At 44.6% G+C, this 14,470-nt stretch overlaps 1 protein-coding gene across 1 annotated transcript in view; it reads left to right on the top strand.

Moving 5' to 3' along the window:
* CD247 (CD247 molecule) overlaps positions 1-14,470 on the top strand; it is a 165,621-nt gene that overhangs the window by 115,579 nt on the left and 35,572 nt on the right. The window contains exons 2-4 of the mRNA XM_088444399.1: positions 2,889-2,992; positions 7,255-7,296; positions 12,585-12,662. Coding sequence (XP_088300525.1) covers positions 2,889-2,992; positions 7,255-7,296; positions 12,585-12,662 — 224 coding nt within the window. The remainder of the gene's footprint in view (positions 1-2,888; positions 2,993-7,254; positions 7,297-12,584; positions 12,663-14,470) is intronic.

Below are 14,470 nucleotides of genomic sequence, written 5' to 3'. Positions count from 1 at the left end.
GGAGTACATCACAAAATTTGCTTATTCGCAGACAATGTGTTATTGACCCTTACCCATCCTATTTCTAGTTTGTCAAATTTACATGCAGTACTAAAGAGTTATTCGCACGTGTCATACTATAAACTGAACACGTCAAAAACTGAAGCCCTCCCGATTATGTTCAACCAAATATGCTTACCTTTCTCAAAGCGTCCTATTCATATGTCTGGAAAACTGGAAGCCTTAAATACCTTGGAATCCAAATTACCTCACAAATTTCTGACTTAATCTCAAGTAATTACCTCCCTTTATTGAGTTCGCTATCTCTATTATTGAAAGATTGGATGATGCAGGAGGTCTCATGGCTGGGACGTATTGCTGCACTGAAAATTATGCTTCTCCCTAAACTTCTGTACCTCTTTAGAACAATTCAGATACTAGTTCCAAAATATGTGTTGGATAAGTTTCATGCACTGTTTATTACATATGTATGGAGTATCTTATCTTTATCGAAACAGGAAGGGGATTGGCGTTCCCAAATCTACAAGTATACCATTTGGCATGTTTATTGAGTCAAGTAGGAGAGTGGTTCGCATCAGACAATCCAAAAACATGGGTTGGTCTAGAGAGAGACGTGACTTTCCCGCTACCTTCAAAGTACCAGATACCTAACAGCTACCACATCCTCTAGAAAGGCTTGGGTTGATTTAGTTTCAAGACTGGATGACTTTTCCCTACCCACTACTAATCTATCCCTTAAGGGAATCGCAACCCTTATCCCAAATTTACGTTTTGATAACTGGATAGATATAGAAATGACCTCATTGGGAGATGTAACTTCAGGTGGCACTCTAAACTCCTTTGCTCAGATATGTGAGAAATTATCTATACCAGTAAAATATTTCTTTAAATTTCTCCAATTATGCCATTGGTTACATAATGCAACACACACTCCCAATCATATTTGTAAGGTTCCAAAATATCTGCAAGATAAGATTGTTACAGTTACTTCCAAAGGTGGTATAACCTGATGGTATTCTCTAATAATTGACTCCACAAAATCCCCTAAATTTTCTTCTTTGGTAAAGTGGGAATCAGATTTGTCATGCTCGTTAACTGAAGAAGACTGTCAGTCAGTCTTCCGCAACTGTTTTACGCTTTCAAAATGTGTTTCCCATGTAGAACAATACTATAAACTTCTACATAGATGGTACCTAACCCTAGAGAAGCTTCATATGATTTGGCCCTCAGTTTCCAATTTGTGTTGGCGACAATGTGGCCTGGTAGGCACTCTGTCTCACATGTTCTGGTCGTACCCTATGTTACGTCCATTATGGACTCAACTATTTAAACTTATAGAACAAGTCTTGAAGATCTCTATAGCCCGAGATCCTTTAATAGCTATTTTCCATATCTACCATGGACCTATCACCAATAATGACCGTCATATAATGGGACACATACTTATCACCACTAAATTACTAATCACTTAACAATGGAAATCCAAGTTATTCCTAATATACAGGTTATTGAAAATAAAATCAGGCCCATTATGAATTTGAAACAGCAGGTGTCCCCTACTCGTCATCAATTTCTAACCCTTGATCCGTTGGTTCGCTTGGACCGAATATTGGAACCATAAACGTACCCTAGGTAACTAGACTGAATAAAAAAATAAAAATAAGACAACTTTAGCTTCAAGGCTTTATTTGTTACAATTGACAATCTATAGTAAGGATTTACAGTAATATTGGTCATTGTGTCAGACAAGGGGGAGTTACTATTTCAGAATGAAAACACAACTAAATGAATGCATGATTTCTGTATTAGTGCTATATTTTTCATTTCTGAATCTAGGGTCTATCTTGACCAAATGATACAATTACAATGAATGTACCTTTTTAAGTTTTTAAGTTGATTATTTTAATTTTTTTTATTTTATTCCCATATTTCTGTATTTAATTTTTTTCTGTATGTTTCTATTTTATGTTTTTCTGAAAATCAATAAAAATTGAATATTGAAAAAAAATAAAAAGTCAAAGGCTAAATATAGTATTAATTGCACTATACTAGAAACTACTGAAGAGGAAAGGGATCTAGGAGTCACTATTTCAGGTGACTTAAAGGCAAGCAAACATTGTAACAAAGCAATGAGGAAGGCAAGTCAGATGCTTGGTTGCATAGGGAGAGGAATCAGTAGCAGGAAAAAAAGAAGTGATAATACCACTGTATAAGTCATTGGTACGTCCTCATCTCGAATACTGTGTTCTGTTCTGGAGGCCATATCTCTAGAAGGATATTAATACATTAGAGACTGTACAAAGAAGGGAAACTAAAATGGTGCAAGGTCTACACCACAAAACGTACCAGGAAAGACTAAAAGATCTTAATATGTATAGTTTGGAGCAGAGAAGGGAAAGGGGGGACATGATAGAAACTTTCAAATATATAAAGGGTTTTAACAAGGTAAAGGAAGGAGACATTCTTCAAAGAAAGAGAAGTATTGGAACAAGAGGACATGCTCTGAAACTGGAGGGTGGTAGGTTCAGGGGAAATTTGAGGAAACATCTTTCACAGAAAGGGTAGTGGACAAGTGGAATAGCCTCCCATCAGAGGTGGTAGAGGCTAAGACAGTAGAGCAATGTAAACATGCATGGGATAGACATAAGGATATCCTTCAGAAATAGTAAGGATCAATAAGGGTTGAGGTAACAATATGTTTAAAAATGGGGCAGACTAGATGGGCCAAGTGGTTCTTATCTGCCGTCAAATTCTATGTTTCTATCAATGCTGTAGGAATATATGGGGAGGCAGATGATAACTGTGTAACCACTCTCAGCTTCTAGATCATAACATGTACTTTGGAATTCTTTGCTGTACTGACCTGAGCCTCTCCGTTCTCCCTGCAGATGCGCAAGTCTTTGGATGGGCGGACCCACGTATCTGTTACATCTTGGACGGCATTTTGTTTATCTACGCGATAATTATTACGGCGCTTCTCTTCAGAGAGAGGGTAAGAGGCCTAATTCCCATTCACTGTAGCAAAGTCACTGTACAGATATGCAGGGCCAAAATGTATCCGACATGTATACCAGGGTTAGCTATGTAATGGATTAGAGAGAGTAACAGGACACTGCAACCCAGTAACTGCATCTCCTCCAAACAGGCTCTGCAGCCGGAACTATATACACGTTCCTCTTGCCCTCAGTAGCTGATGAAATCCACTGAGCCATGAATCATGGAGCAGTGCCCATCACAGTAAAGGGCAAGGTGCCCTCCCATAATGCTGTTTTTATTTATTAACCCCCCCATATTATATTAATGATGCCCCAACATGTTATACCAGCAACGCTCCAGACATACATATTACTTGCTCTATACATCTCTCATCTCATTACCACCTCTATTACCCCTGCATCACCAATGGCATAAATTCACATAGGCAGAATGATAATTTGGGCACCCTTCCAGACAGCTTCGGTGTCAACTACCCAATTGAATTATCTGCCAGAGTTGGGAATAAAGCAAGAAAGAGCTAGTAAAGGCCCCTATACATTTACGATTGATTGGGGCAATTTGCCGATACCCAGATGGCGGGCATGGTGCATCAGTGAAATCCAACATGTTGGATTTCAATGATTTGCAGATCACGATCAAAATATGATCGTGATCAGCAGATCGGACTTTTTTAACATGTAGAATTTCACAGATTCCCCGACGGATTGTCAAATATCGATGGACGCGGTGATCATTTACACTCGGCAGATCGGCGGTTCCAGTCTGATCGGTGGAACGGCAGATTGCCCTGTAGATGTGTAGGGCCTTTAACTGTGCACCTGGACAAACCGTGTAGCAATGCAAGGGGTGCAAATATATACAAATGTTGGGGGGTGATTCAGTAGTGGATGGAGTTGCAAAGATGCACGCAAGCAACTTTGCAATTCCGTCTTTGCAATGATGTTGATGCAGCGGGAGGTGTCATGACTCCTGCATGCATTACCGAGGATGCAGCATCAGCTAATCTGCAATCACATCGGCTGGCTGAGTGAGTAAGCCACCGTAGAAAGAACGAAGAGGCCAGGAAATCTCCATCTGCCGATGGAGATCATGGTCTCCCCCCCCCCCCCCCCCTCCCACAAATCACAAATGGCAGCAGACTGTCAATTACTGGCAGTCTGCTGCCGGACCTGCGTGTGAGGGTCCAGCACCTGCGCAGATTCCCAACCAGCTGGTGCACTGCTGAATAAGGCCCATTGTTTTTTCCATGCGTGGAAAACCCTGTCTGCTGTTGCATGCAGCCCACAAATGCTGTACAGCTGTATTCTTGCACTGCAGTTTAGATTTCAGTTTGGACACATTCCTCCCAAATCTAAATGTCTCTGCACATGTTATATCTGCTCCCGAAGTGCAGCATGGTTTGCTGTATGGTTTGTATGCATCTCCAACTGTTGGGGGTCTGCACATGTGCAGAACGGTCCCTGTGTCCTCACACGCTGCACCCCTACGCAGCAGCTTGACTGACATGCTGCAGCTATTTGGGGACAGAGCAGGGGCGTAGTTGGCCTGCGTTTCCGGAAACAGGGGCGGGTCATCCCCATTTTCCACAGGTCTGGGGTCTGTATCTTCCAACGCAGACTTCTTCACTCCAGCTGAGCAGGTATGTTGCCCATTATGAGTAAGCTTCAACTTACTCAGGTGGGCGATTACTGCAGCTACAGCAACCGATGGTCGCTATGGTGATTCGATGCTGTGTCTTCCCAACTCAAGATCAGGCTCAGCGTGCCTACTGGATTATGTACCCACCTATTGGTGTGCTCACAGGAGTATATGACAGCCTACTGGCGTGGCCACAAGAGTATATAGCAGACTAGTGGTGGCCACATGATTATATACCAGCCTAGTGGTGGCCACAAGTGTATTATATATGTAACCATGGCATAGTTCCCATTTCAGTCTAGCAGAGAGCCCACAGTTTAGCAGATTACCAATATGTCGGCCTAGCTGAGAGCCCATACAGTCTACAACAACCAGATTGCCCAGGCGATTATCACAGCAGCCCAGCAGAATTGCCCTAGGATTAAATATATACCGGCAGATGTGAACACCTCCCAACATGACCCACTCCAGGAGGGACACAATGCTCTGGTCCTGGACTTCCCTGGTAATGTATGATTGGTGGCAGCTCCAGAGGTGGGGCTGCAGCACAGTCCAAAATTCAAATAGGGGAGTCACACCAACTGCCAGTGAGTCCCAGCCAGTGATGTTTGGCAGCGTGTGAAGTGACAGTTGGTGTGACTCCCCTATTTGAATTTTGGACTGCGCTGCAGCCCCACCTCTTACCAGGGAAGTCCAGGACCAGAGCATAGTGTCCCTCCTGGAGAGGGTCATGTTGGGAGGTATCTGTCCTATCAGAGTACACATTTGTTTTTATTGTAGTCATGAAGTCAAAATAAATGACCAATTTTGTTCCTCTCAAGTTCCCCCCGTATAACTTCCATATACAGTCAGGTGCATAAATATTGGGACATTGACAGAATGTTCACATTTTGGCCTCTATTCACCACCACAATGGCTTTGAAATGAAACAAACAAGATGTGCTTTAACTGCAGACTTTCAGATTTATTTGGAGGGTAATTACATCCAAATCAGGTGAACGGTGTAGGAATTACAATGGTTTCTATATGTGCCTCCCACTTTTTAAGGGGCCAAAAGTAATCAACTCAAAAGCTATTTCATGGACAGGTGTGGGCTATTCCCTCGTTATCTCATTATCAATTAAGCAGGTAAAAGGTCTGGAGTTGATTCTAGGTGTGACATTTGCATTTGGAATCAGTTGCTGTCGACTCTCAATATGAGATCCAAAGAGCTGTCACTATCAGTGAAGCAAGCCATCATTAGGCTGAAAAATCAAAACAAACCCATCAGAGAGATAGCAAAAACATTAGGTGTGGCCAAATCAACTGTTTGGAACATTCTTAAAAAGAAAGAACGCATCGGAGAGCTCAGCAACACCAAAAGACCCGGAAGACCACGGAAAACAACTGTGGTGGATGACAGAATAATTATTTCCCTGGTGAAGAAAAACCCCTTCACAACAGTTGGCCAAATCAAGAACACTCTCCAAGAGCTAGGTGTATATGTGTCAAAGTCAACAATCAAGAGAAGACTTCACAAGAGTGAATATAGATGGTTCACCACAAGATATAAACCATTGGTGAGCCTCAAAAACAGGAAGACCATATTAGAGTTTGCCAAACAACATCTAAAAAAGCCATTACAGTTCTGGAACAACATCCTATGGACAGATGAGACAAAGATCAACTTGTACCAGAGTGATGGGAAGAGAAGAGTATGGAGAAGGAAAGGAACTGCTCATGATCCAAAACATACCACCTCATCAGTGAAGTATGGTGGTGGTAGTGTCATGGCGTGGGCATGTATGGCTGCCAATGGAACTGGTTCCCTTGTATTTATTGATGATGTGACTGCTGACATAAGCAGCAGAATGAATTCTGAAGTGTTTCGGGCAATATTATATGCTCATATTCAGTCAAATGCTTTAGAACTCATTGGATGGCGCTTCACAGTGCAGATGGACAATGACCCGAAGCATACTGCAAAAGCAACCAAAGAGTTTTTTAAGGCTAAAAAGTGGAATGTTATGCAATGGCCAAGTCAATCCCCTGACCTGAATCCGATTGAGCATGCATTTCACTTGATGAAGACAAAACTGAAGGGAAAATGCCCCAAGAACAAGCAGGAACTGAAGACATTTGCAGTAGAGGCCTGGCAGAGCATCACCAGGTATGAAACCCAGCGTCTGGTGATGTCTATGCGTTCCAGACTTCAGGCTGTAATTGCCTGCAAAGGATTTGCAACAAAGTATTAAAAAGTGAAAGTTAGATTTAGGATTGTTTAGTTTGTCCCATTACTTTTGGCCCCTTAAAAAGTGTGAGGCACATATAGAAACCGTTGTAATTCCTACACCGTTCACCTGATTTGGATGTAATTACCCTCAAATTAAATCTGAAAGTCTGCAGTTAAAGCACATCTTGTTTATTCACCACCACAATGGCTTTGAAATGAAACAGAGGCCAAAATATAAAAATTCTGTCAATGTCCCAATATTTATGCACCTGACTGTATGTACTACACCCGCTACACTGTAATAGACACATTTCTTATATTCTTCAGCAGATGGATTGTGCTTTATATATATATAAATAATAATAATAATTCTATAAATAATAACTGTACTAATGCGTCTCCCCCAGTTCACAAAGAAGCCTCCTGTGCCAGGTGAAGAAGCATACACTGTAAGTAATGCTCAGTCTTATTCTACATCTATCAGTGTGTCGCTCAAGTTTCATGCATTAATTAAACTGGGACTAACTTCGGTAGCTTGTACATGTAGAAATTATTTCTTTCATTACATTTATTGTGATAGTGTAATTTAATAAGGAATTACAGACACATTTTTTTTACTTAATGTAACCCAAATGATAGTAAAATCCAGCCATTTACTAAGTGAATTTAAGAAGATTCTAATATAGCATTCACAGCCTCTATTTTATCACTCATTTCTTACAGCCTCCTCGGTAGACATACACTGTCACACTGTTTAATGCAATTAAACCAAGGTGTAGTTAGTTGGCACTGGCAGTGCCCTTCAGCTGTAAACTGAGGTTTGCAAGAATATTTCTTTCTACAGACGTGTCCACTTCCATCTTTACTATTTTGACGGCAGAAGTGCGCACGCATTGCGCCATGGTAGTTGCCGCACATGCGTGCGCCACAGTACTCCAGGCCACAGCAGCGTTCGCATCATGCAATCCTGTGGATCGTGGCTGCGAACGCAGTGCGGGTATCTGGTCATGGGCACGCAACTCGCTGCGCGATTTGCTGCATCAGCGACAAAGATACAAGAGGACACATCTGTATATTGTATGGATGGCAACTGCGAAAGTTCCCGGCATGCCGCATGGTATTTCTACAGTCCCAAGGGACTACTGCAAATTTGATCATCGACACATTCATGGTAAACACAATTTTTTTTAATATCAACTCATCGCACTCTACTAATAACTAATTTTTTTTCAGTTTCGGGAACAGTTACTATAACTGGAGATGAGCGGGTTCAGTTCTCTGAGAACTGGACCCACCTGAACATACCTGATCCGAGAGGTATCAGAGTCCGGCCCGGGGTTTACCACCAGACTCAATTCCCAAAACGAGGCAAAATGTCATCAATCCCGGGGGTTGGTTTTGGATTGCATATAAATCTTTACTCTGCTGTGTGGCTGAGCTGTGGACTGTGCTGTGTCCATCCAGGGGCTGTGCTGAGTCCGTTCAGGGACTGTGCTGAGTCCATCCAGGGGCTGTGCTGAGTCCATCCAGGGGCTGTGCTGAGTCCGTTCAGGGACTGTGCTGAGTCCATCCAGGGGCTGTGCTGAGTCCATTCAGGGACTGTGCTGAGTCTGTTCAGGGACTGTGCTGAGTCCATCCAGGGGCTGTGCTGAGTCCATTCAGGGACTGTGCTGAGTCTGTTCAGGGACTGTGCTGTGTCCATCCAGGGGCTGTGCTGAGTCCGTTCAGGGACTGTGCTGAGTCCATCCAGGGGCTGTGCTGAGTCCGTTCAGGGGCTGTGCGGAGTCCGTCCAGGGGCTGTGCTGAGTCCGTTCAGGGGCTGTGCTGAGTCCGTTCAGGGGCTGTGCTGAGTCCGTTCAGGGTTGGTGCTGAGTCCATCCAGGGGCTGTGCTGTTCTCTGTCCATACACTCCACTGGCTGCCCCTGTGCTCAGTGCTGTGCTGTGCCCATCCACTCCTGTGTTGCCAACGCACCTGTCCAGTGTCCATCCGCTCCAGTGCTGTCGATGCACCTGTCCGGTGTCCATCCATTCCAGTACTTCTGACGCACCTCTCCAGTGTCGCTCCGCTCCTTTGCTGGCGACGCACCTGTCCGGTGTCCATCCACTCTAGTGCTGCCGATGCACCTCTCCGGTGTCCATGCGCTCTAGTGCTGCCGACGCACCTGTCCGGTGTCCATCCACTCCAGTGCTGCCAACTCACCTGTCCGCTGTCCATCTGCTCCAGTGCTGCCAACTCACCTGTCCAGTGTCCATCTGCTCCAGTGTTAAAAAAAAAGCTTCCGATTTAAATAATAAAAAAAAGAAAGAAAAAGTAAAAAATAAATAAAAAAAATAATAAATTAAAACAAAAGTTAAAAAATAAATGATCTGTACCCCAGTGTATCCCTAACACAAGCTGTGATGCTGCAGCCCGTACCCCAGTGTATCCATACAAGTACTGTGATGCTGCAGTGTCCCTAACACACAAGTACTGTGACGCTGCAGGACGTACCAGTGTGTATCCCTAACACACAAGCTGTGATGCTGCAGGCCGTACCCCAGTGTGTATCCCTAACACACAAGTATTGTGACGCTGCAGGCCGTACCCCAGTGTATTCATACAAGTACTGTGATGCAGCAGGCCATACTGCAGTGTATCCATATAAGTACTGTGATGCTGTAGGCCGTACCCCAGTGTATCCATACAAGTACTGTGACCCTTAGTGTGTATCCATATAAGTACTGTGATGCTGCAGGCCGTACCCTAGTGTATCCATACACGTACTGTGACCCTTAGTGGGGATCCATAACACAAGTACTGTGATGCCTCGGACCGTACCCCAGTGTGTATCCATAACACAAGTACTGTTACACCTCGGACCGTACCCCAGTGGGTATCCATAACACAAATACTGTGATGCCTCAGGCCATACCCTTAGTGTGTATCCATAACACAAGTACTGCGACGCCTCGGACCGTACCCCAGTGTGTATCCATAACACAAGTACTGTGACACCTCGGACCGTACCCCAGTGGGTATCCATAACACAAGTACTGTGACGCCTCAGGCCGTACCCTTAGTGTGTATCCATAACACAAATACTGTGATGCCTCAGGCCATACCCTTAGTGTGTATCCATAACACAAGTACTGTGATGCCTCAGGCCGTACCCTTAGTGTGTATCCATAACACAAATACTGTGATGCCTCAGGCCGTATCCTTAGTGTGTATCTATAACACAAGTACTGTGATGCTGCAGGCCGTACCCTTAGTGTGTATCCATAACACAAGTACTGTTACGCCTCAGGCCGTACCCTTAGTGTGTATCCATAACACAAGTACTGTGACGCCTCAGGCTGTACCCTTAGTGTGTATACATAACACAAGTACTGTGATTCCTCAGGCCGTACCCTTAGTGTGTATACATAACACAAGTACTGTGATTCCTCAGACCGTACCCTTAGTGTGTATACATAACACAAGTACTGTGATTCCTCAGGCCGTACCCTTAGTGTGTATCCATAACACAAGTACTGTGACGCCTCAGGCTGTATCCTTAGTGTGTATCCATAACACAAGTACTGTGACGCCTCAGACCGTACCCCAGTATGTATCCATAACACAAATACTGTGATGCCTCAGGCTGTACCCTTAGTGTGTATCCATAACACAAGTACTGCGACGCCTCAGGCTGTACCCTTAGTGTGTTTTAGTAGCTTATTAAACTGCCATACTGTCTGCACTGCAGTGTCACTCTGTTTCCTAGATGTGCCATGTTGGAAGCTGAACTGCCACATGTTAGTGCCACCCACTGCTGTCGCTTAGCTTAGTCAGCCAGCTAGCTCGGTGCAACCTTTTCATCTAAACTGGATGAAATCAATATTGTGAGATGTGAGGTGGTCAAAACTGACTGGAAATTAATGTTATTGAGGTTAATAATACTGTAGGAACAAAAACAGGCCCAAATGATGTGATTTCAGCTGTTTTTATGGGGTTTTTTTAGGAAAAATTAGAGATGTGTGCCGACCCTAGTGTTTTGGTTTTGGTTTTGGATCTGAATCTCCCCTGGTTTTGAATCTGAATTGGTTTTGCCAAAACCTCACCTCCGTGTTTTGGTTTCGTGTTTTGGTTTTGGATCTGGATTTTTTCTTAAAAATTCATAAAAACAGCTAAAATCACATAAAATGGTCCTGTTTTTGTTCCTACAGTATAATTAACCTCAATAACATTTATTTCCAGTAATTTCCAATCAATTTTGACCACCTCACAATATTATTTGCTTCATCTAGTTAAGGCCAAAATGTTGCATCCAGCTAGCTGGCTGAGTAAGCTAAGTGACACAGTGGGCGGCACTAACATGTGGCAGTTCAGTTTCTAATTTCCAACACAGATACAGTGTGTTATACAGTGTGGGTTGGATACACCAATAGTGCACTTACTGTGACAGCAGTGTGGCCAGAGCGGGGTTGCTGACGGTGTCCTCAGTACATGGAATGGCGGTGCTGGCAGTGTCCTTAGTGAAGGGTACTGGTGATGTCGGCAGTGCGGGGGTGCCAGCGGTGTCTTTAGTGCAGGTTTGCTGGCTGTGTCGGCAGTGCGTGGATGCCAGCTGTGTCTTTAGTGCAGGTTTGCTGGCTGTGTCAGCAGTGCGGGGGAGTTCTCAATGCAGGCTGCCGGCAGTGTCGGCAGAGTGGGGGTGCCAGCGATGTCCTCAGTGCAGGTTTGCTGACTGTGTCGGCAGTGCAGGGGTGTTCTCAATGCAGGTTGCCGTCGGTGTCGGCAGAGTGGGGGTGCCAGCGATGTCCTCAGTGCAGGTTTGCTGACTGTGTCGGCAGTGCAGGGGTGCTGGTGGTGTCCTCACTGTGGGAGTGTCGGCAGTGTGCGGGTCACTGACGGTGTCCTCAGTACGTTGGGCAGCAGTGCAGGAGTGTCGGCAGCGGTGGTGTCGGCAGTGGGGGATGCTGCCAGTGGGGGTGCCGGCAGTGGGGGGTGCCAGCGGTGTCAGGCGGTGGGGGATGGCGGGCGCCATCTTTTTTCCTTCCCTTGTAGTGTTTTCAATGGGCTTAATGCTGATTGGCTGAGAGCTGTGACAGACGTCTCTCTCAGCCAATCAGCGGTAAGCCCGCTGAAAACAAAACCTCGCGACTCGACAGAGGCGTCACGAGGTTTTGCCTCGGGTCAGGATTGCCTCGGTTTTGCTGCGCTCGGATTGCCCGCATCCCCGAAATTCGGGTGGGTCCAATTCTCAGGGAACTGGACCCGCTCATCTCTAGAAAAAATACAGATCCAAAACTAAAACACGCGAGGGCGGTTTTGGCAAAACCAAATCCAGATCCCAAACACGAAGGAGATACAGATCCAAAACCAAAACACGGGGGTCGGCACACATCTCTAAATAATATTATAAGAATGATTTGCAAATCTTATTACTGTGTTTTGTCAGTGATTATTTAGTTCTGCTAGCTCGGTACAACAAAAAGTGTTTAATTAAAAATAGAGCAAAAATAAAAGACAACATTTTGGGGCAAGAATGTGTTTTGATAGAGGCCGTTCGAAATCAGCCACAGCCAATCAATCTGTAAGGATCTAGTGACATCACTGACATTACGTGTTACTAAGGGATTCACAGGCTGCGTTCTCGTGAACAAGGGTTCAGCCCATAACAAGACTGAGCCCACTTTGTGTGTAAGTGACAGTTTCACTTTAAATGGAAAAGTTAATCTCTCTATATAACTCCAACCGGTTACTCTTTGCAGGACCTGAAGTATCGTGATCAGGGAGGTTATGATAAGATGAACCTTGGTGCGAATGCAGAAATGAGAGGAAAGAGAGGGGTATGTATTCATTATATCAGCTTCTGACTTGTATGTGATTATAATGTAGGGATTGACACTCTTACGTGTGAACCATAGTCATAAGATAATAATTGTACATGCGTTGTACGTATCTGCTAGTCCAACGGTAATGTATAAATTGCTGAATTACATCACTATATAATCTCCTGCATACAAAGCCCCCAACATGCTATTGGTGATATGCGCTGCGTGGTGTGTAGCGTAATTGTCAGAGCAATACTGTGTGTGAGGCAGCCTAATTCTGATAACAATGAAGGTATTGTGGAATGGGTTATATTATGGAGGTTATGATAGCTGAGACAAGTAGGCCTACTGCTTTATATACTCAGGATGGGTATAGGAATGAGCTTTACAGAAGGGGTGCACAGCTAGATGTGGCAGAGGTCCTCATACCTGGATTTGCTGTCAGGTGGAGCTTCCAATTTGTCCAGAAAACCGTTGCTAAATCCTGAAGAGATATTTCTTCTTCTTCTTATTGGATAGCTAATGGGAACGCTGGCATCTTTTCTCTTTGACCAGCAATCCTGCAGTATTTAGGCAGAATAGGGGGGCACCTCAGGTCATTGCTATGTATGGTAGTAAGGGCCCTCTACGGGTTACAGTAAAATGCATCAGCCACATTTTGGGCAGAATAGTTGTCAGCGGTACATCCGGGTAGACGGGGCTAGAGTCTGGGTTCTGGTTGGGTGACCCATCCGCCAACATTATAATCAGCCACTGACTTTTAGAACAAGCTTGAGTGATTTCCTTGTGTCCTGAACACTTTTTTTTACCCCTAACCTATTTTTCTTGTGCTGTTTATTTCTGCAAAGTTCCACGAGCCCTAATTCTGCCACTCTTATATTTTTTTCACGTAGCAATTAAAAATGATCATTAAATGACTATAACTTTATCTTTCTATGCTGGCGGACCTGACATTATGCCCAACCTGTAACCTGGTGGTGAAGCCCCAACAATCCTAGCACCCCAGCTTCAGGTCTCTGGGCAGGGGTGGTACTACAGGGGCTACGGGTTCTGTGAGGGGGAAGGGCTGACAACGCTGGATTGTCTTTCCCACCCTCCCTCATTGGAAACGCTCATTCCCAAGCGGACAGTGCATGCTCTATGTGAGGTGAGAGCAGTATCACCGGACCACTACCAGTATTGTACAATGGGGCTCCATGATGCTCTCTTCCGCTCCTGTTCTAGGGCCTTTCCACAAATCTCGGCCCAAGCCTGAGACAAGTCAGAGAGCAGAACCCCATGGCTACCACTGCTCTTCTGGGGTCAGTAATCTGTATAGTATATTGGAATCTGTAATAGCACCATTGCAGGAATAGTAGACTCTCTTTAAAAAAAAAAATCAGGTTAGTGTCCCCTATAGAATCATTGTCTGTAAAATAAATGCAATATGTTATATACAGTATATACTGCAAGGGGAAAGCACAACTATTCCTAACACTTATAATTATACTGCATTGTCAACTACTCTGGACATTTGTGAGCGTTACACAGTCGGCATTGGCCGAAACAAGACGGATATTGGGCAGTCGTCAGGCACTTGTACATCAAATTGTGTGAGCGCCTTTAATTGGCCGAGATTTGCTGCAGACAGATGAAAAGATAGTGAGGGAGAGTGTAGCCGAGGTTGATCCTAACCTCAGGGGAGATTGCCATCAGCCATCTGATTCCCATTGCGACCACGCCATATGAAGGCTCTCCCCCCTGTGATGTCTCCCTCCCACGTCTGGGTACAGGAGCAGAACTGAAGGTACGGCGAGACGTGGAGCCAAAGACACATCACACAG

This window comes from Taudactylus pleione, unplaced genomic scaffold (assembly GCF_031769625.1).
Source record: "Taudactylus pleione unplaced genomic scaffold, aTauple2 ptg000361l, whole genome shotgun sequence".
Classification (NCBI taxonomy): domain Eukaryota; kingdom Metazoa; phylum Chordata; class Amphibia; order Anura; family Myobatrachidae; genus Taudactylus; species Taudactylus pleione.
The sequence above is the reverse complement of the archived record's forward strand: the minus strand, read 5'-3'. Positions and strand labels throughout refer to the sequence as shown.